Source organism: Heptranchias perlo, chromosome 5 (genome assembly GCF_035084215.1).
Source record: "Heptranchias perlo isolate sHepPer1 chromosome 5, sHepPer1.hap1, whole genome shotgun sequence".
Lineage (NCBI taxonomy): Eukaryota > Metazoa > Chordata > Chondrichthyes > Hexanchiformes > Hexanchidae > Heptranchias > Heptranchias perlo.
In genome coordinates, this window is record NC_090329.1 from 58635464 (window position 1) to 58655577 (window position 20114).

At 44.2% G+C, this 20114-nt stretch overlaps 1 protein-coding gene across 4 annotated transcripts in view; it reads right to left on the reverse strand.

Moving 5' to 3' along the window:
* The window catches only part of trim54 (tripartite motif containing 54), a 56844-nt gene that overhangs the window by 31697 nt on the left and 5033 nt on the right, over positions 1-20114 (reverse strand). For all 4 annotated transcript variants that reach the window (XM_067984443.1, XM_067984447.1, XM_067984445.1 and 1 more), the window contains exons 3-4: positions 16011-16182; positions 14376-14471 (exon numbers count right to left, since the gene is read on the reverse strand). In XM_067984443.1, coding sequence (XP_067840544.1) covers positions 14376-14471; positions 16011-16182 — 268 coding nt within the window. The remainder of the gene's footprint in view (positions 1-14375; positions 14472-16010; positions 16183-20114) is intronic.

Sequence of the window (20114 nt, forward strand, 5' to 3'; positions counted from 1 at the left end):
GGCGAGGAAAGGGGTAGCAGGGCAATGGTGGGTGGCCATGAATAGGTGAGCAAAGAGTTGGCAGCCATGTAGAGGTAGAGAAGAGCAGACCAAGCCCCAGACGAGGGCGCTGAAGAAACTAAGTAGGAATCTTTATTTAAATGGGCTGCAGCAGTAAACAGAGTGGGAAGCAACAGAGTGGCTTTTGGGGGTCGTAATTTTAAAGAAAGCAGCAGGCAGCATCAGGAAAGTGCACAGCAGTTTATAAATCGCAGCACGCAGGGCCAGCTGCAGTGGTGACACTGGCACAGTTGGGGAAAGGTTGAATTTAAAGTTCAAACAGAGATAAATCAGATTGGGCAAGAAAGGCATTAATGGCACCGTGGGAAATATAAGATTGAATTTTTTTATTCTTCTTAATATAAAATCAAATAAAGAAAATTATAGAAAATGTATCTGAAAGTAGTTGCAGTTGGTAGGCTGAGGGAAATGCAAAGTACAATGGTAGCAATGTCACCTAATGTGGGAGGACTGAAAGGTATGTATTTTTTACACCCATTACAGCATTGTCCCAAAAAAGTGATTGAAGCAGGTGTTATAAGTGTAACACAGGAGTGGCAAAATTGTGACACAGGAAGTAAGTGTGATAACAGGAATTTGCAAGGTTATATATTTCCAACTTCTCTTTATTTGCCATGTCACTTTTTGTGCTTCGATCATCGTGTGAGGTAGAAGCCACAGATTTGCAATCTTGGAGGATCACTACACCTAACCTGGCATGTGATGAATTAACCTGTAGTATGACCTCTTTTCTTGTGTCAAAATACTGCAACTTTAAACCTGGAGGTTTTGTGATCAGTTGCTTAGTTTCTTTGAAAGCTTAAGCATTCTACTCGTATACATTTTTTATTCGTTCGAGGGATGTGGGCATTGCTGGCGAGGCCGGCATTTATTACCATCCCTAATTGCCCTCGAGAAGGTGGTGGTGAGCAGCCTTCTTGAACCGCTGCAGTCTATATGGTGATGGTTCTCCCACAGTGCTGTTAGGAAGGGAGTTCCAGGATTTTGACCCAGCGATGATGAAGGAACGGCGATATATTTCCAAGTCAGGATGGTGTGTGACTTGGAGGGGAACGTGCAGGTGGTGCTGTTCCCATGTGCCTGCTGCCCTTGTCCTTCTAGGTGGTAGAGGGTTTGGGAGGTGCTGTCGAAGAAGCCTTGGCGAGTTATCACCTGTATCAGTCTTGTAGCAAATTCAGCGAATCCATGATCGTCTCAAGTTCTTGTTTCGTCTTTGGGATTTCATAATTTGAATAACTTTGACCTTTTTAGAATTTGGTTCAAGACCGTTAGCTCTGTGTCCAAAATACATTACTTACAGAACTGCAACATGTGTTTGTCCTTAATGAGCCTCAGGTTCTTCATCCATCATTTCTGAGGTAATGCTGTGAAGTTTCTGTTGTATATGTCTTATATGACTCCAAACACCACAACATCATTGATGTCACCTAAGCTTCATCAAATTTATCAAGGACTTCATGCTGGGATGAGATTACAAATGACATGCACGTAAAACAACAAAAACAACAGTTTTGGGCCAGATTTTGTTGTCAAAATAACCGTGAGGTTATGTGTAAATGGTACAGCAAATTCAAGCAGTTAAATGCAAATATCCAAAAGTTGCTGTCCAAGTTGCACTGCTCCGCCATTAACTTCACAAAAACGGCATTTCGCTGACTGCCTCACTATTGACATGCATTGAATGCCGTGAAGTTTGTGTATTTGCACGGTAGTTACGAACTAAACCTTCCGCATATATTTAGGGCTAGTAATTACAAACATAAGTACCCTTTTAACAATGTGACAATTGTTAATTACTGCCAATTAACCTCTCTGGCACTGAAAATTAATTATTACAAGTGTGGAGTCTCATTCTTTCAGGTTTTAAATTTTTCAAGGAGATTTAATGTCAATTTTTTAAAAATGTCTTACTATTCCTTTCTGTCTCTTTTTTTACTCTCTCTCATAATCCAATCTTTCTTTCCCTCTCCTTATTTCTCTTTCTGTACCTGATCTCACTTTGAATTCACTCCTTGGGGAGTTCACTCTCCTTCTCAGGCCTTCCGCAGTTTATTTCCCAATCCTTAAATCTTATTGGTTAAGGAGATATCCTGTTGCCCTGTTCACTCAGGTCCCAGATGCCCTGTTTTCCTCGCTGTCCCATTATCAGCTCGCACTTTCAGCAACTTAATGGGCAACATTTTTTCGAGCCAAAGGCTGCAGGGGCAAGTCTAACTCACAGCAGGCGCCATTAGTTGCCTTGATGCAGCAAAATCTGGCCCAATGCCTTTAATGTAAAAAAAAGTTCGAGGGATTTTGACAATGGTGATAAATAGGGAATGGATGCTAAGCCATGGGGGTGGGGTGGGAGATAGGGAGAAAGATTAGGATGGGTGACCAAAAGATTGGTTGAAAATATGAGTTTTGAGTAGTTTTTTTTTAAAAAGGTAGAGATGTGAGGACAGGTGGAATGATTTATGGAGGGGTTTCAGAAAGTAGGGCCAAGTCAGTTGCAGACTCTACCGAAATAGTAGGGCATAGGGAGTGTTGGGGGTGCTCAGAAGGCCAGATTCAGAGGCCTAAGGATGTGGGATGACAATCAAGGGGACTAAAGGCGCAGGAGGATATATGAGGCTGGAGGAGGTTACAGAGGTAGAACAAAAAGGAGGCCACAGCATGATTTGAAGACAAGGATGGGAATTTTAAATTTAATATGTTAGGACACAGGGAGCCAATGTAGATTGTTGGGGATGGAGGTAATTGCCAAGTGGGACTTAATGCAAGATAAGATGTGGGCTGCTGCATTTTGAAGAAACTGGAGAATGGAGGATGGAAGGCTGGAAATATGTGCATTGGAATAATCGAGTCTAGAGATGACAAAAATGTGGTTAAGGGGAGTTGAGAGATGGAGGTCGAGATGGAGGCAGGAGATGTTGCGGTGATGGAAGTAAGCAGTCTTAGTGATGGATAGAATGTTGGGTTTGAAGATCTGCGCTGGGTCGATCACGATGTCAGGATTTCACATAGCCTGGTTCTTGCTGAAAAGGCGCTGGTAGCGGATGGATTCAGTGGCGAGAGAGCAGAGTTTATGGTTAGGGCTGATGAGACTTAGGTCTTCCCAATGTTCAATTGAAGGAAGTGGTGACATCCTCCAGGGAAGGCATGAAATATGAGGCAGGTTAACCCTGTTAGGCCTCTGAACTGATCACCAGCCCTTTCAGTCAGGGAATGCTCCATGACAGTGACATGACCTAAAGAGTGAAAGAAACATTCCAAAGCAGGAAGAAAGTTGGTACTCCTCTGATTCACCAATGTTCTGTGACATGAGAGTTCAGGATGCAGGCTCAAGTCCTAGATTTGTGATCTTAGTTGTAATGTTTGGAGAGCCACCAAACACAGGCAAATACTTTCCCAAAGGGGAATGGACAAAAATAAAAACACTCTCCTGTGATCAGTTACATGAAGATATTGCCAGAAGCTCGCACAAAATAAAAAATTCCATTCTTGGTTACGCTCCCTTTACATTCTTGCTTAAGTTTTCCTGCTGCTTTAACTATGTAGCATGAATCCAGATAAATAAAAAGAAAAACTCATTAAACATGATTCAGCATTCCTTCTGGACAAAAATGTCATCATCCTCACGAGGGAGTGGCTGCTTTCTGCATTACCAATTAGCTATAATTAATTCTGCTTCACATGCAATGTACTGAAGGAAGTTATTTTTTTGCAAATGCTAACAACGTGTTTATTGGAAACATACCTACGTAACCTCGAGTTGCATGATGCAAAGAAAATCTCCGGCCTATAAAAACACATTAAAGATTTTCTGAAGATACCTTAGGCGATATATAGCCTCTCTGCTAAGACAAACATGTTCTCGTGTTTGAAACCACAGCTGGTGGTAATCTGTTAGCAAGAGCAGCTGACACTGGCACAGCAACAATAAACACTGCCAACCGTAGCTTTCTGGAGCCTTTAAAAAAAATGTCCTATATTAGTGGGTATCTTTCCAAAACTGACAGCAATACTCCAAGGGAAAAATATAAAAAGTTTAGAAGGGCGGCTTAGGCATGATTCTTCTGCTGTTTGAGTCATTGGATAAAAATTGCACTTTGCACTTCCCCTGAACCTGTTACAGTACTGTGTTACTCCAGTGGGAGCTACACATAAAATTCACCTCCAAGTAGTCCTGGATCAGTGCATGGAGTTATATGAAGGCCCTTTACAAGAAGCAGAAAATCTTTGAAGCAGATTTGGATTTAGCAAGTTATTTTGTGAGTCCCATAGGTTTGCAACCTGTTCTCATGCCATTGCTGCTCTTGAGCTTGATGCTAGAAAATGTGCAGTAAGGCCTTAGGATAACTTGCATCTGACATTCATTCATTTCAAAGGGGAGGTGGATAGCCAACATTCAGAGCTTCCTCCTGATAAGCATCAAATCATTTGAGAACTGGTCTTATGTGAAACTGCAAGGGGAAATTCATATTCCGCAAATATGTAGCATAGCATATTGCAGCACAGAGATTATGCTGCCCTAAATATGTTTTCTGCATACAATACACAACACTAAAATGCAGAAAAAGAAACCAGAACTCAATAAGACTTGGGCAAAATGTGAAAATTTGGACTCTCAAAATTTGAACCATTAACAAATATGACGTCTACCTCACTTACATAGTTATCAGTTAAAAGCTAACATTTCTTTACTCATCCTTAGTAAAGTCTTGTTTAGGAGAAGTTATTTTGCACAGCATACATTAAGTTAATGTTCCCCAGTCAACACATCTAAAAATCTAATTCATTTCTTCAGCTAATGCAAATATATCAACACCTCACATTTTAAAATAAAACAGCAGCTTTTAAAATTTGAATTTCTATGCCACTGATGAACAGAGAAATCAGATAAATAAAAGATGTTAGATGGAATCGTTGCAATGGTGGATTATCACAGCACATTTTAGAGAGGCTAAAGCATACACTGGTAAATAATGTATAAACAAAACCATGAACTCAATTAATACACTCAAAGGAGTACACTGCTCTAACTCTGCAAGCACATGACAATGACTTCAATCTCCTGCTGACTGCATTCTCAGTGTGGATTGACAATTCATAAAACAAGAGATTTTTTAAGAGCCAATTTACAGGCCAGAAATGCACATTTTGTCTACACCCAGCATGTCCTGTGTCACCTATTGCTTTCAAATTAAATCAACTCTGGAATAAATATATACCTTTATACAACAAACCCCACTACTCAGTTTAACAGTATCTTATTTACACACAAAAATTGGTTACAAACATTGCAGCAGGCTCCACTCAACTCATGCATTGAGTTTTATGTAAGGCAACATTTTCCGCTTCTAGAAAAGAACAAGCTATGTTTCACACAGTAGGTTCTGCTTTGTACTCTTTAGTATGTACACATTACATCTGCTAACTATATGTATTTATTTTTAAACTACTTGCAAAGTGAGAGAGAGAGAAAATACATACGGGACATGTGAGAGTGCATCCAAGCAAGCTCAAGATCTGAAAAATCAGTGGGGAAGAAGAAAGCACAGAGGCTATTGCCACATTTTAGACCTCACACATTGAAGAATACTAATTGAAATCTAACAGCGGGCTATAAATTGGGCCATGTAGCGCTCATTTTGTAGGCGCTACGCTGCCTCCTAAGGACCCAAAATGGCATCCGGAATGCACGCGCACGCTTCTAGCATGACATGTGCCAGACGCCATCTTGGTAAAGGCCTTTGTGCAAGTGCAGATAACGGACGCCGGCAGCATGTAAAGTAAGGAGAATATGCGTTAGATCAGTATGCAACGCTGATGTAAAGGGACAGATTCCATTTTGGAAATCAAAGCTCCAGCCAATGCACAGCTGAACAGGTCGTAGGCGGCCTGGAGGACCCCCCCCCCCAGCACTATTTAAAGGGATCATGCTGGTGTTGCAGGCTAGTTCCTGGATTACTGCTTCTGGCTGTTGGTACAATTGGGCATGTTTGCTGAAGCTTCTTATACTTGGATGAAGTTGCAATAGTATATAGAGTGTGGTCCAGCAGGTTCTGCATTACTGTCGGTGGCATTTACAACAGTGTGCTGAACGAGATATCTGGTAACCATGGTGGCCTGCTAGGGCTCCCGCTGAGCATTGAACACGACTGGGAGCATGCAGAGAGGCCACGCAGAGCAGGTCAAGCTGCGAGAAGAGGGAGGAGGAGGAGGAGGTGCAGGGCATTGAGCAGGAGGCCATATCCAATAAGGGCCTTCAGGGACCGATTCCTTTACCTCAACCTGAGCGAAGATCAGTGCATCTGACAGCTGTGGTCATGAAAGAGGTTGTGATGGAGATATATCAACTGCTGCAGCCACAATTGCAGCCTCAGAGGAGGGCAAGGACAGCATTGCCTGTGGCTGTGAAGGTAACCGTGGCATTGAACTTTTATGGCTCTGGATTCATTCAGGCCGCTGCGGGCGATACGTGCAGCATCTCACAGTTTGCAGTGCATTGCTGCATAAGGGAGGTCACTGAAGCTCTGTATGAGCTGCGCAACAGATTCATAACGTTCCCGCTTGACCGAGAGAAGCAGAATGAGCGAGCACCAGGGTTTGCTCGTATTGCAGGCTTCCCCGTGGTGCAGGGTGCCACTGACTGGACACATATTGCCATGCGTGCTCCACATCTCAACTTGGCCACCTTCATGAACAGAAAGGGGTTCCACTCCCTCAATGTACAGCTGGTGTGCGACCACATCATGACCATATAAGGCAACGCATCACGCAGGTCAATCCCGCTACCCTGGCAGCAGTCATGGCACCTTCATTATGCGGCAGTCCAACATCCACCTATCTTTCAACCGGCACGGCAAGTCAAAGACTGGCTACTGGGCAACATTGGCTATCCCCTCATGAGGTGGCTCATGACTCCGGTCAGGAACGCATGCACACGTGCACAGCAGGTCTACAATGAGAGCCATACGGCCACACAAAACGTCATCGAGCACACCGTAGGCGCCCTGGACCATTCTGGAGGAGCCCTGCAATACTCCGCTGAACGGGTGTCAAGACTCGTCGTTGTATGCTGCACAACATCGCCCTTAAGAGAGGTCAGCCCTTGCCACTGCTTATCCGGCAAGACCCTGAGCCAGAGGCAGGGGAAGAGGAGAACGAGGAGGAAGTGGTGGAAGAGGCAAGGAGGCAACAAGGTGCACAGGTCCTGTCTGCCAGGGCTCTGTGTGCTCACCTTATTCATGAGCGATATCACTAACCTCAACAACACCTCCCAAGTCACCAACAGTCCTACACTCCTCACCTGTTCTCTCCCACATGGCCATCAAATCGTCCTCCTTACGGTTACACATTGCTTCCTGTTGCAGCTCAACCCATAAATAAAAACCACCACCAACTGCGACTTCAAATACAAATTTATAAACTTACACATGAAATCACGTATACAACATTACACTATTCACCTTTGTGCATTCCCTTAGTGCCTGTTGTTCGTGTGCCTTTTCCTTTCCTAATGCTCCTACAAGGTGTATTCCCAGTGGCTGGAGCATGGGTGGTGGAAGGCTGCTGACCTTCAATTGAGCAGCGTGCAGATGGCCTTGGAGGATGACCTCGAACAGCTCTAGGCCGAGAGGGCCCGGCTTCAGACTGCACCATTTTGGCCTGGCTGGCTGACAGGCAACAACAAGGGCACAGGCGGAGTGGCAGGGCTGGGAGCAGGAATACTGTCATCCAGAGAGAGGACAACAAGTTCCGCTGCCATGGCGCCACTGCCGCTTGCACGGAACGGCGCCTCAGCAATCCTGATGATCAGCTGGAGAACAGATTGCTGGAGTGCTGTGATGCCCTGGAAGCCCCGTTCCACAGTGGTCCCCAGAGCCACGGTAGCAGCAGTTTGAGCTTTCAAAGCAGCAGTCTGAGCTCCAAATGAAGTTTGCAGACCTTTGATGACATCTGTCTGTGCTGCAATGGAAGCTGTGACATTGGTCATCAGATGCCGCATCATGGTGGGTTCCACAGGTGCGCTGATGGAGGTGACCCCCGTTCCATGTGGGAAAGGATGGGCTCCAAGCTCTGCACAAAGCCCTGTACCAAGTTGGAGCTGGACTCCTCCATGCGCCTTGACATTGTGCGCAGGCTTTCTGGCAGGCCTTCCAGTGCACCTCACCCTCTGGCGAGCTGGCACCTGCAGTATCCCTGACTCCTGCGCACTTGTGCCCGGTGTCTCACCATGTGCAGATCCCTCCTCTAACTCAGCCTCTAAACTACGTGCAGTGTCAGTCTCTGAGCTGGTGGATGCAAGTGTAAGATTGAGTGACGGTGTAGCTTCAGAGTTAGTGTCCCCCTCCTCCTCCTCCTCGGATGGTGCTGGCTCCAGTTCTTGGGTATCTGCAATGACAAAGGGAGATGGGTTAAATTGTGGAGCGGGGAGAGGACCAAGTAAGACGTACGTGCTGACACCGTCTGCAGCACGTGAGTCAGAAAAGATTGTGGGATGAGGGAGGTGTGGGAAACAAGGAGGAGGATTAGATATGCAGAGAGCCCCTTTGTCGGGACCTCCAGCGCCGCCAGTGGCCACGGCCGCAGCAACAGCCCGCCCAATGATGGTCAGCACTGTCTCCTCCACGGGGGTGAGGATGTGTAGGTGTGCCTGTCCTCCGTCCATTATTTCCTGCTGCTGGCTGTTATGCGCTGCCTTCTCCTGCAAGACAGAGGGAAGTGTGTCAAGTGAGTGTCCTGCAAAATGTTTAGGTGATGTGCCTATCACGGTCGAATAGCTGCCAGTGTGTGTGACCTGTGAGTTGTGGATGTGTGGATTGCAAGAGTGGTACCATGTGAGGGTTAGATGCAGCATCTGAAGTGCAGTGTTCCGAACGGATGGGCAGTGTTTGTTGGTGGGTGGGTGACAGGTGGTGCAGTTGGTAGGATGTGCCACTTGACACTTGCATTCATTCACCTTGACCACTCGTGTCAAATCATTGAACTTTTTCCTACACTGCATCCATGTACATGGTGCAGTGCTCCTGACATTCACCTCCAGGGCCACTTCCTCCCACTGCCTCCACAGCTGGTGTCTGGAGGGTCTCCTGCCACCCTGGAGGGTACAGGATGGCCCTCTGTGCGTCCATTCCCTCCACCAAGGCCTCAAGTGCCTCATCGGAAAACCTCAGTGCACGGTCTCTTGCAGGTCCAGCCATTCCGCTTATCTTCCTCCACCGATTGAATTGACAGTGCACCTCCTCTTTAAGAGATGCAGGCTGTCTTTAAGAGCTGGCCACATCCCATATTGGGCCCCCTGCTGGAGTGTGCAGCCACTCAACGGTGCAGGTAGCGCTGGCTGCACACAGGAATCAGGTAAATGACCAGGCAGGACGAATCTCACGTGCTGTCTGCATCGCAATGACGGGCATGGGTTAATCGCACACCGCAACCCTCGCGCCCAGATTCGGGGATTATCGAATTTAACCCCCAGTATCTCTTTCTAACTATTACTGTTTCTTATGTCTTCCAGTACAAGATTACACCGTGAAATTCCAGGGATGTTAAAATCGTGAATGAATAGTCTGAGATATATATATTATATAAAACAATCGTATGTGGTCCACAATGGTACTTTTTGTTCAAAATGCTCCCCTTTCAAATAGAGAAAAATTACAATTTTATCTGTGATTTCTTTGACTTTCAAACATATGAATTTTGTTGCTCCATGGAGACCTTTGTGTAGGGTCAGCCTCTCTGCTAGGTTGCTCCAGTGATATCATTTATCCTTGTGTGTCCCAGAGCTGTTCCATTGAAAAGAGCAGGAGGGCTTAATTCAAACTGGCCTTGGGGCTACACTGGAGCTTTGTGACCTCAGAAAACTACATTATAGGCTGAGAAATCTGCATTCCCAGCCCATGGCGTGATGTCTCGAGGTTGGGCAGCTCTGGAGCAGCTGTCAGGCTGGTTTCATGTCATGGGTCTCCAACTATTTGCAATCCGGACACACAGGGATGTCCGGTGATGCATCTTGTAATTCACTCAAGCCCCAAGTAGGGAGAGACCATACTTCAAGGGACTCCATGTGGCAACAAAAACACAAAGAAATCTTAAAAGTATATTAAAAGGGGAGCACTCCCACTGACTTTCCTTTCTAATTGAAACAATCAAAGTTAGTTTGGCTTTCCCCCCTCACTACTGAAGGATCTGAGACAGAGGGAGGAACACACTGAATGACTTATACACCATGTATTATAAGTTTAAATTTTGATACTTTTGAAGCGCAAGTTAAAGTTTAAAAGGGTCATAAAGGCAGGACAGCTACAAACCGTATTGTGTGAATCTTACTGAATACAGGAGTTCCTGGACGGTTTGGTTCCTCCAGGTGCATTCACTAAAGCTCAAAGTTACTGAACTCTAGGAACAGTAGGAGACACTCCATCATGTATGGGAGGAATAGGGGCTTCTGGTACACACATTCCAAGAGGTCGCTGCCATACTGGCAGACACAGTGACAAGACGATAAGGATCAGAAGTGGGTGATCAGCCACCTGGGTGGGGAAGGAATAGGAAGGAGGGGACCCCTGAAGGTATTGACATGGCAAATAAGTTTTCAATACTGAAAACTTATTCCAAGGATACTGACTCAGGGAAGAACAGCCACAAGCAAAGCCACAGCACCACGGAAAAAGTGGTTTCCCAAGGGGTGCGGGAAGAGTTAAATGAGTGAAGACATTGGTAATGGGAGAATAGTAGGGAGAGTGAACAGATGCTCTACAACCATAAAGTTGAATCTCAAATGGTGTGTTGCCTCCCAGGTTCTCGGGTATGAGAGGCATTACAGAGCATGTGCAGAAGTTCTTGGAGATGGAAGGGGATTAGTCAGAGCTAACTATGTAGGAAACTATAGGATTTAGGTCCTGCGAAGAGTTCCAGGAGTTAACTCATGTATTAAGAAACACAACCTCAACAGGTAGTACTTTCAGGATTGCTACCACACATGTGTTCCTACAGGAGCAGGCAGATCATAGAATAGAATCGTAGAATCACGGAAGGAGGCCATTCGGCCCGTTGAGTCCGTGTCGGCTCTCTGCAAGAGCAATCCAGCTAGTCCCACTCCCCCGCCCTATCCCCGTAACCCTGCAATTTTTTTCCCTTCAAGTATTTATCCAATCCCCTTTTGAAAGCCACGATTGAATCTGCCTCCACCACCCCTTCAGGCAGTGCATTCCAAATCACAACCACTCGCTGTGTAAAAAAGATTTTTCTCATGTTGCTTTTGGTTCTTTTGCCAGATTAGGGAGTTAAGTGTGTGGCTAGAGATGTGTCAGGAAGGAAAGGTTCAGATTCCTGGTGTATTGGAATCAGTTCTGAAGGAGCAGTGAGCTGTACCAGCAGCATGGCCTCTACCTGAACAGAGCTGGGACCAATACCAATAATCTACAGGGACGGTAACTAGGACTGTGGTGAAGAGTTTAAACTACTGGGCATGGGGAGGGGAAAAGTAAGAGAACAGAATAGGAGGAAAAGATAAGTTTTGGTTTATAGGGAATAAGGATTTAGAAAGGATTCACATGGTTAAACAGGACATGATAAGTTTAAAAAATTTGCCAAGCCAAGATAATGCAAACTGAAAAATATATATTGGGCTGGAACTTGCTCCAACCGGCGTGGCAAGGCACATCTTGCAGACAGATACTAGGAAAATACTTACCTCGTGGTCTCTGGCGTCCACATGCTCCCTCTTCAATTTTTTTTAAAGTTCAGCGTTGTGATTTTAGTGCAGGTTCCTTCGTATCAACTGAGACTGTGGGAATGGAAGCCACGCCCACAGACTCTGTCAAGGAGAGAAGTCACGCCCACAAGCATTCCTTTACAGTTAACATCTGTGTGTTAGTTTAAATAAAAAATTAACATATCTTACTATAAAAAGCCAAACAAATGATTTAATTTAATGAAACTCACCAAAGTTAAAAGTAAAAAAAAGTTTAACTTTTAATTTTTAAAAAAAATGTTAATGATCAAAAAATATTAAAATAAGAATAATATGACGTTCCACATTTTAAAAATTCAATTTTTTGTTGTATCGCAGTCATTAACAGTCATCGTGCTTTTAAAAAGTAGTGTAGAGCTGGTATTTTCCAGTGTACCTTTTGCTGGTGTAAGTATCTTCATTCCAGCTGGGCAGATGGGTAAATTTACGAATGTTACTTGATTTTATTGATTGTTGTGTGACGTGGCCCTTTAATTCAGACCTGTCAAACCGCCAGCAAACCAATTCGCGATTTCCGGGTTTTGGTGCGCATTGACGAACTTACTCCCTGTCTTCGCGGCGGGTTGGAGAGAACGCCATTGGTGAACTGCGTCCGGAGGTGAGTAATTTCTGGGTCATTAAATTCGGTAAGTGGGGTGTGCGTTTCATTGAAAACGTTTGTGGAAAACTTTCACAGAGTTTTCAATGCCTGTCACAGTTTCACCCAGTCTGGTGTCCCACACAGTGGGGGTTATTGTAGTGGTAGTTTTAATTTTTAAGTGGTTCTCTAAAAGTTCAAATAATAAAATAACTTTAGTGAATTGTTCTGCACCTCCAGTCATTAGCCACCAATGCACCTGAATATCCTATAGCTTCCAGCAATAGTACCAGCAATTTTCTCAATCCTGACTTCAGTTAGTATACCTGAGCACTCTGTCCCCTGCTACTCATCAAAAGCAGCACATCTCCTTTTAACCAATTTCAGTAATTTCAGTAAGGCTTTCATTCATCTCCTGCCGAAAGGAATTTTTGGGTGAGGAGGTAAAGTTCAACCCAGTTCAACCGCCACCAACATAAAGAGCATTTTAAGGTCCTGCTGGTGAAAGGAAGGAAAATTATGCCACAGAACTAAAAAGACGGCAAATATGTTGAAGAAGTGACCTGATAGAACTCCTTAAGATTATGAAGAGTTAAGATAGGATAAATAGTGATAGATTGTTTCCATTGGTTGGTGATATGGTAGCATGGGGCAAGAATTAAAAATAATCACAAAAAGATTTAAAAGGGGAGGTTAGAAAAAAAATCTTTACAGAGGATGGATAGAACCTAGAATTCTCTGCCGTAAACTATTGTTGAAACAGGATCCATAAAGTCTTTTAAATGGGAATTAGTTGCTTGAAAAGGGGAATATTAAAAAGTATTGGCAGAGAACAAGAGAGTAGAATTAGACTAGGTGGTTCATGTGGAGAAAAACTCTGGCACAGACTTGATGGGCCAATTGGCCTGTTTCTGTGCTGTAACCTTCTAGGATTCTAGTCAAAAGAAACAAACAGATGAAACACCTGTTGAAATTAATAGAAATGAGAAAACAAAAAGAAAAATTCATAATTTAATATATAGTCATAACTAAACTGTTAATCTAAAGTAAGTGACAAAATAGCTCATGTTGAACAATGAATCAGTGACTAAAACACATGCCCTATGTTAAGTGTTTCGGAGCTATAGGAAATACTCTTGCTATCACTTCATACCTCAATTAACTCTTCATCCAACATTCAAGCATAATTCCTCCTTGTTTATTCACTGTAGTCTTATTCAGTTATTAAATTCATTGTTAAATCATAGTTGCATACTTTATGAAACGATTACATCATTCATCACAGTAAATATCAGAGATGGACTTTCTTTATACAAAGTGCAGGAAGACAGAATCTGTCACTGTTTATAGTACACACTGAAATAAAGAAAAGGTTAAACTTTGTTTTATTTTTGGTGTGGCACAGAAAAGTCAGGGTTCAAAGTCACTATTCACAGGAAACCCTGCTGTACTTCATGGTGATTTTGAAATATCAGCACCTTGATGGTTACAGCTTTTTAGCATGATATGAAAAATTAGATTTGCATTTTCTAATGGTCTACTTTTGACATTCTATACTAAAACATGTGATGAAACAGAATAAATCCCTTCAGTGTTCAAAGAGGTAAAACTTTATCTGCATCCTTATAATGCTGGGAAACTTCATGCATGGCACTGATATTTCCTTTACTGTCCTATGAAACAATATATTGAATAGAACAGACATATCTAAAAAAGGTACAGCATCCCAGCCCCTTCACTTGTTTTCATTTGTCCTTTTATCATTTGACTTAAAGACTCTCAGTTGCCAAATGTTTGCAGGGTACTGGTAGCTAAAGACAAACTCAAACAGTACAGTTCCTTACTCATTGATACTACGCAGATGGGGAAAACTATTGTAAACTTGGAAGATTTATTAATTGAAGGCACTTCTTGAGGAGCTTCTAATGGATTACAACTCAAAGGATCCTCATTTCATGACTTTAGTCACAGATATTTTGGTATGTGTTTACTTACCTCAATGGTTTTACAAATCTCTTCCAGCTGAGTAATGATTGCCTGGATTCTGTCATTTCCTGCCACCAGCATTGCAATACCATCACTGAGCTCAGTCTGCAAAAAATAGCAACACTTATCAGGCCAGAGTACAAGCTATTCTAGTCAGCAAAGATAGCACAAGATCAACTTCTTCCATGGATTGAACAATTCCACATGCAACCTAATAGCAGCTCCTTTAAGATAATCTCTTTACATTCTATTTGAGGTATGCCAGTATTTCTACACCAAAAAGAACTATAATACTATCAACAACTTATAATTTCCCTCAAACCAAAGATCCAATAGCTAGTACGCAGCAACTATTACCGGTGTTTTGGAGTTTGCAATCTGCCAACTAACCCTGCCAGGTGCTCATCCCTTTCTCTCTCTGCTTTTCTCTGTCCCTGCATCTTTTTTCTCTTCCTCTTTTTCTTTTCCTATTTTTCTTGCCACCTTGCTTTTTTATTGCATAGTTTCATTTGCTTTTTGCTTCTCCTCCTCTTCTTTTCCCACTTCCTTTCACTGAAGCCAGGTGCAATTGAATCTGTCAGTCATCGAAGAGACGACAGGATTCAGCAGCTCAGCAGTTTCAGAAGCATTGGCTGACGGATGGAACAGGCAGGAAGGTGAAAAGCATCAGTTTTAATAATGAAGTCAAACCCATAGGAAAAGCAGACTCACAGGATTCACGGAGACAGGCAGGGAAGAGGTGGCAGGTATCACAAACAGCAGCACCACATGGATGAAAACCAAGCACTGTAATTCTTAAGGAAGACATCAAACAAACGTCTTTTTTATGAATTGGGTACATTCTCAAGGGAACCTTTTTGGACTTTTTGGAACATAAAACTTCAAGTATTTCCATGGTGGACAGGAAAATTGTCAATGAAAACCCTGTGGAATAGTGAGGTTTGCAGCTTTCCTGACTGTAGAATTATGAAATCTGAACTTTCCACTGAATACAGAATCCATGTGGATTTAGGCGTACTGGATAGATAGCACAACAGTTGTTATTGGAAAAAAAAACATTCCTAATGCTTTATTAACACCATGGATCTGATCCTGATCACACTAGTAAATAACAGCCAGAAAACATGTACATTCATCCCCAGTCCACCACACACACCTGAAGAAAATGGATGCCTACCCCATTCCACACCACTGAGGCTTAGATATAGGTCCAACCCAAACTGAACTGCTTGTTCACCCACAAAGAAAAGGGACACATTCCATTAAACCACCAGGAACTGGATCCTGCCCATTAAGTCATCTGGAATTTAATGTCCTCACTAGGTACTAAAATAATAAAATAAGACTTTAACTTGGCCCATTAGAGTAAAGCCCAGTGCCAAATTATAAAATATATTAATCCTAGCAAAGTGATAACACTGTTTTGGCACGGTGCAAAGGTCTCCCAGTTTGCGTAAATGGAATATTTACTACATTGATGTCTTATAAAACAAACCATTTGTCACATCAGTGACAGAATTCATGAATTATATGACCAGCTGCCAATCAGTTTGATCTCATAAATTATTCTCCCTATTTCGGGCACTCTATTAAAATATTAGAGACATAGATTTTCATTTAAGGATTCTAAATATTATCAGGTACCTTTTGACGTTTGTAAACACTTTGAAGAGGTGCCACTTCACAGTCTTTGTGAGCGCCAAATACTTTGCACATTGAGCAGGTTGGAGCCTCACAAGTTAGACAGTAAATATTTATCTTTTCATCTTCATGCTCTTCACACATTAATTGCTGGTCAGACTTGGTGTGCAGAGGCCTGAAGAAAAGGAATTATTATTAAAAGTATTAAAGTTAATTAATGAAGTAAAATGAAGTAATATTATCAGAATTTCAGAAAGTTAAGTAAAAGAACTTATGTCATTTTATAAAAAAACTAGTTGCTTCTCCAGAGACGTTTGCCTCCCCCGCCACCGTCAACACACCGCCTCCTCCCCCCCCACCATCAACGCACCACCTCCTCCCCCCCCACCATCAACGCACCACCTCCCCCCCCCGCCACCGTCAACACACCGCCTCCTCCCCCCCCACCATCAACGCACCACCTCCTCCCCCCCCACCATCAACGCACCACCTCCTCCCCCCCCACCGTCAACGCACCACCTCCTCCCCCCCACCGTCAACACACCACCTCCTCCCCCCCCACCGTCAACACACCACCTCCTCCCCCCCACCGTCAACGCACCACCTCCTCCCCCGCCACCGTCAACACACCGCCTCCTCCCCCCCCACCATCAACGCACCACCTCCTCCCCCCCCACCATCAACGCACCACCTCCTCCCCCCCCACCGTCAACGCACCACCTCCTCCCCCCCACCGTCAACACACCACCTCCTCCCCCCCACCGTCAACGCACCACCTCCTCCCCCCCCACCGTCAACACACCACCTCCTCCCCCCCCACCGTCAACACACCTCCTCCCCCCCCCACCGTCAACACACCACCTCCTCCCCCCCACCGTCAACGCACCACCTCCTCCCCCCCCACCGTCAACACACCACCTCCTCCCCCCCCCACCGTCAACGCACCACCTCCTCCCCCCCCACCGTCAACACACCACCTCCTCCCCCCCCACCGTCAACGCACCACCTCCCCCCCCCCCACCGTCAACACACCACCTCCTCCCCCCCCACCGTCAACACACCACCTCCCCCCCCCACCGTCAACACACCACCTCCTCCCCCCCACCGTCAACACACCACCTCCTCCCCCCCACCGTCAACACACCACCTCCTCCCCCCCCACCGTCAACACACCACCTCCTCCCCCCCACCGTCAACACACCACCTCCTCCCCCACCGTCAACACACCACCTCCTCCCCCCCCCACCGTCAACACACCACCTCCTCCCCCCCCACCGTCAACACACCACCTCCTCCCCCCCCCACCGTCAACACACCACCACCTCCCCCCCACCGTCAACACACCACCACCTCCCCCCCACCGTCAACGCACCACCTCCTCCCCCCCCCCCACCGTCAACGCACCACCTCCTCCCCCCCCCCCACCGTCAACGCACCACCTCATTTTTGGACATTAAGGAATCAAGGGATATGGGGATCAGGCGGGAAAGTGGAGTTGAGGTAGAAAATCAGCCATGATCTTATTGAATAGCGGAGCAGGTTTGAGAGGCCGTATGGCCTACTCCTGCTCCGATTTCTTATGTTCTTATGTTCCCCCACCATCAAACATACCACCTCCCCCTGCCTCATCAACACCCCAATTCCTCCATCTCCACCATCACCTCCTCCATCTCCACCATCACCTCCTCCATCACATATTTGTATAGCACTTCCCTAATGCAGGAAAATGTCTCAAAGCACTTTAGATTAAAGAGAGAAAGTATGTTTAATAAATTAATTCAGAGCTTAATTTCACAGGACGTCTGGTTCTGAATATAAAATAGAATAGCAACACTAGGAATTCTTTGGTACTATTGTGCAAGAAGGTGTTAGGAGCGGCACACTTGTTTACCAGATGTAAAATCATTTTGCATATTTATAAAAACATAACAAGTGATTAAAATCATATACATAAAATTAGAACTATAGTACCCTCCTAATGTCAGCACAAATATTGAAAATGAAATCTGGGTCCTTGGAGTTTTATACAACTTAAATTATGTCATAATTTAAACTTCATGGTCTGGAAGTACATTTATATATTAAAAAATCAACTTAGTGACACAGTAACACACCGAGCCTTAAGTTTGAATCCACCCAGTTTGATGAGATGTAATCCGTCAGCTGAGTCCTCTCTGAAATAAAATTAGGCAGTCTCAACATAGTCCCTAATGGGTGCAAATCCATATAACAAAATCACCAATAATCCAGGCTGCATTGGCTGTCTCACGAATAAAGTTGGTAAGGTAGGAAATAGAAATATTACTCTGGTGCAGTGAGATTAACTCCACTAAGGTTGGAGTTAAGGCAGAATGGAGATTGCTTTGCACTGTTCTGAACTCATATTATACCTGTTTTGGATTGCATGATACTGCCACTGGGTGCAAAACTTTCATTTGCTTCTACCACCCTTTCAGGCAGTGCATTCCAGATCACAACAACTTGCTGTGTAAAAAAATTTTTCCTCACATCGCCTCTGGTTCTTTTGCCAATTAGCTTAAATCTGTGTCCTTTGGTTACCGACCTTTCTGCCACTGGAAACAGTTTCTCCTCATTTACTCTATCAAATCTCTTCATGATTTTGAACACCTTTATCAAATCTCCCCTTAACCTTCTCTGCTCTAAGGGGAACCCCAGCTTCTCTAGTCTCTCCACGTAACTGAAGTCCCTCATCCCTGGTATCATTCCAGTAAATTTCTTCTGCACCCTCTCTAAGGCCTTGACATCCTTCCTAAGGTGTGGTGTCCAGAATTGGACACAGTACTCCAGCTGAGGTCTAACCAGTGTTTTATAAAGGTTCAGCATAACTTCCTTGCTTTTGTATTCTAGGCCTCTATTTATAAAGTCCAGGATTCCATATGCTTTTTGAACAGCCTTCTCAACTTGTCCTGCCATCTTCAAAGATTTGTGTATGTGCACCCCCAGATCTCTGTTTCTGCACCCCCTTTAAAATTGTACCATTTAGCTTATGTTATCTCTCCTCATTCTTCCTATCATAATGTATCACTTCATACTTCTCTGCATTAAATTTCATCCGCCATGTGTCTGCCTATTTCACCAATTTGTCTATGTCCTTCTGAAGTCTATTGCTATAGTCATTGTTTATTACATTTCCAAGTTTCGTGTCATCTGCAAACTTTGAAATTAAACCCTTTGTACCCAAGTCCAGGTCATTAATATATATAAAAAAGAGGAACACCACTGCATACCTCCCTCCAGTGTGAAAAACAACCGTTCACCACTACTCTCTGCCTTCTGTTCCTTAGCCGATTTTATATCCATGCTGTCACTGCCCCTTTAATCCCATGGGCTTCAATTTTGCTAACAAGTCTATTATGTGGCACTTTATCAAACACCTTTTGAAAGTCCATATACACAACATCAACCACACAACCCTCATCAACCCTCTCCGTTACTTCATCGCTCCTCAGTGGGCAGGTGGAGTTGGTGCCATTTTGCTGCTCAGTGGGGTGGGAGGGGTGGGGTGAGACTATTGGCATTTTATTCAATGTTGATTGGGGCCAAGCTACACCCAATTTTATGCTCAGTAGCAGGGAAGAGGGGGGTGAAGAATCACTTCAGATCTGAGGGTACAGTGGATTGCCTGCAGAATACCTAGGCATTATCAATAATGTGGACTACTTTGTGTAGCAAAGAACATCAGTAGTGTTGCATTTTAGAACCAGCTATTGAGAAGAACGTCCCGACTACCTCATTACAGAATGGGGATGGAACACAGGCAAAAGAACATAATCTGACCCTCACAGCACTGACAGCAGTCACTATATCTAAGGAATTTTGAGGCCACTCACCATTTTTAATAGTATATTGACGGCTAAACATATTGTCTATACATTAACACCGTGCCTTTGTTCTCTTATATTTGCTATTACTGTAAAATGTGCACATTATGCTATTAATGTATTTATTTAAGATTAATTTTTTTAAAAACATGTTTTCCATTGTCTTCTAGGCTTCTACTCAGCATCACACAAACACCTTCCTGCTGACAACGAAACATTATCTTTGTAGATCTCTACTGTCTATGAGCCAGAGTAAGAGGCAGTG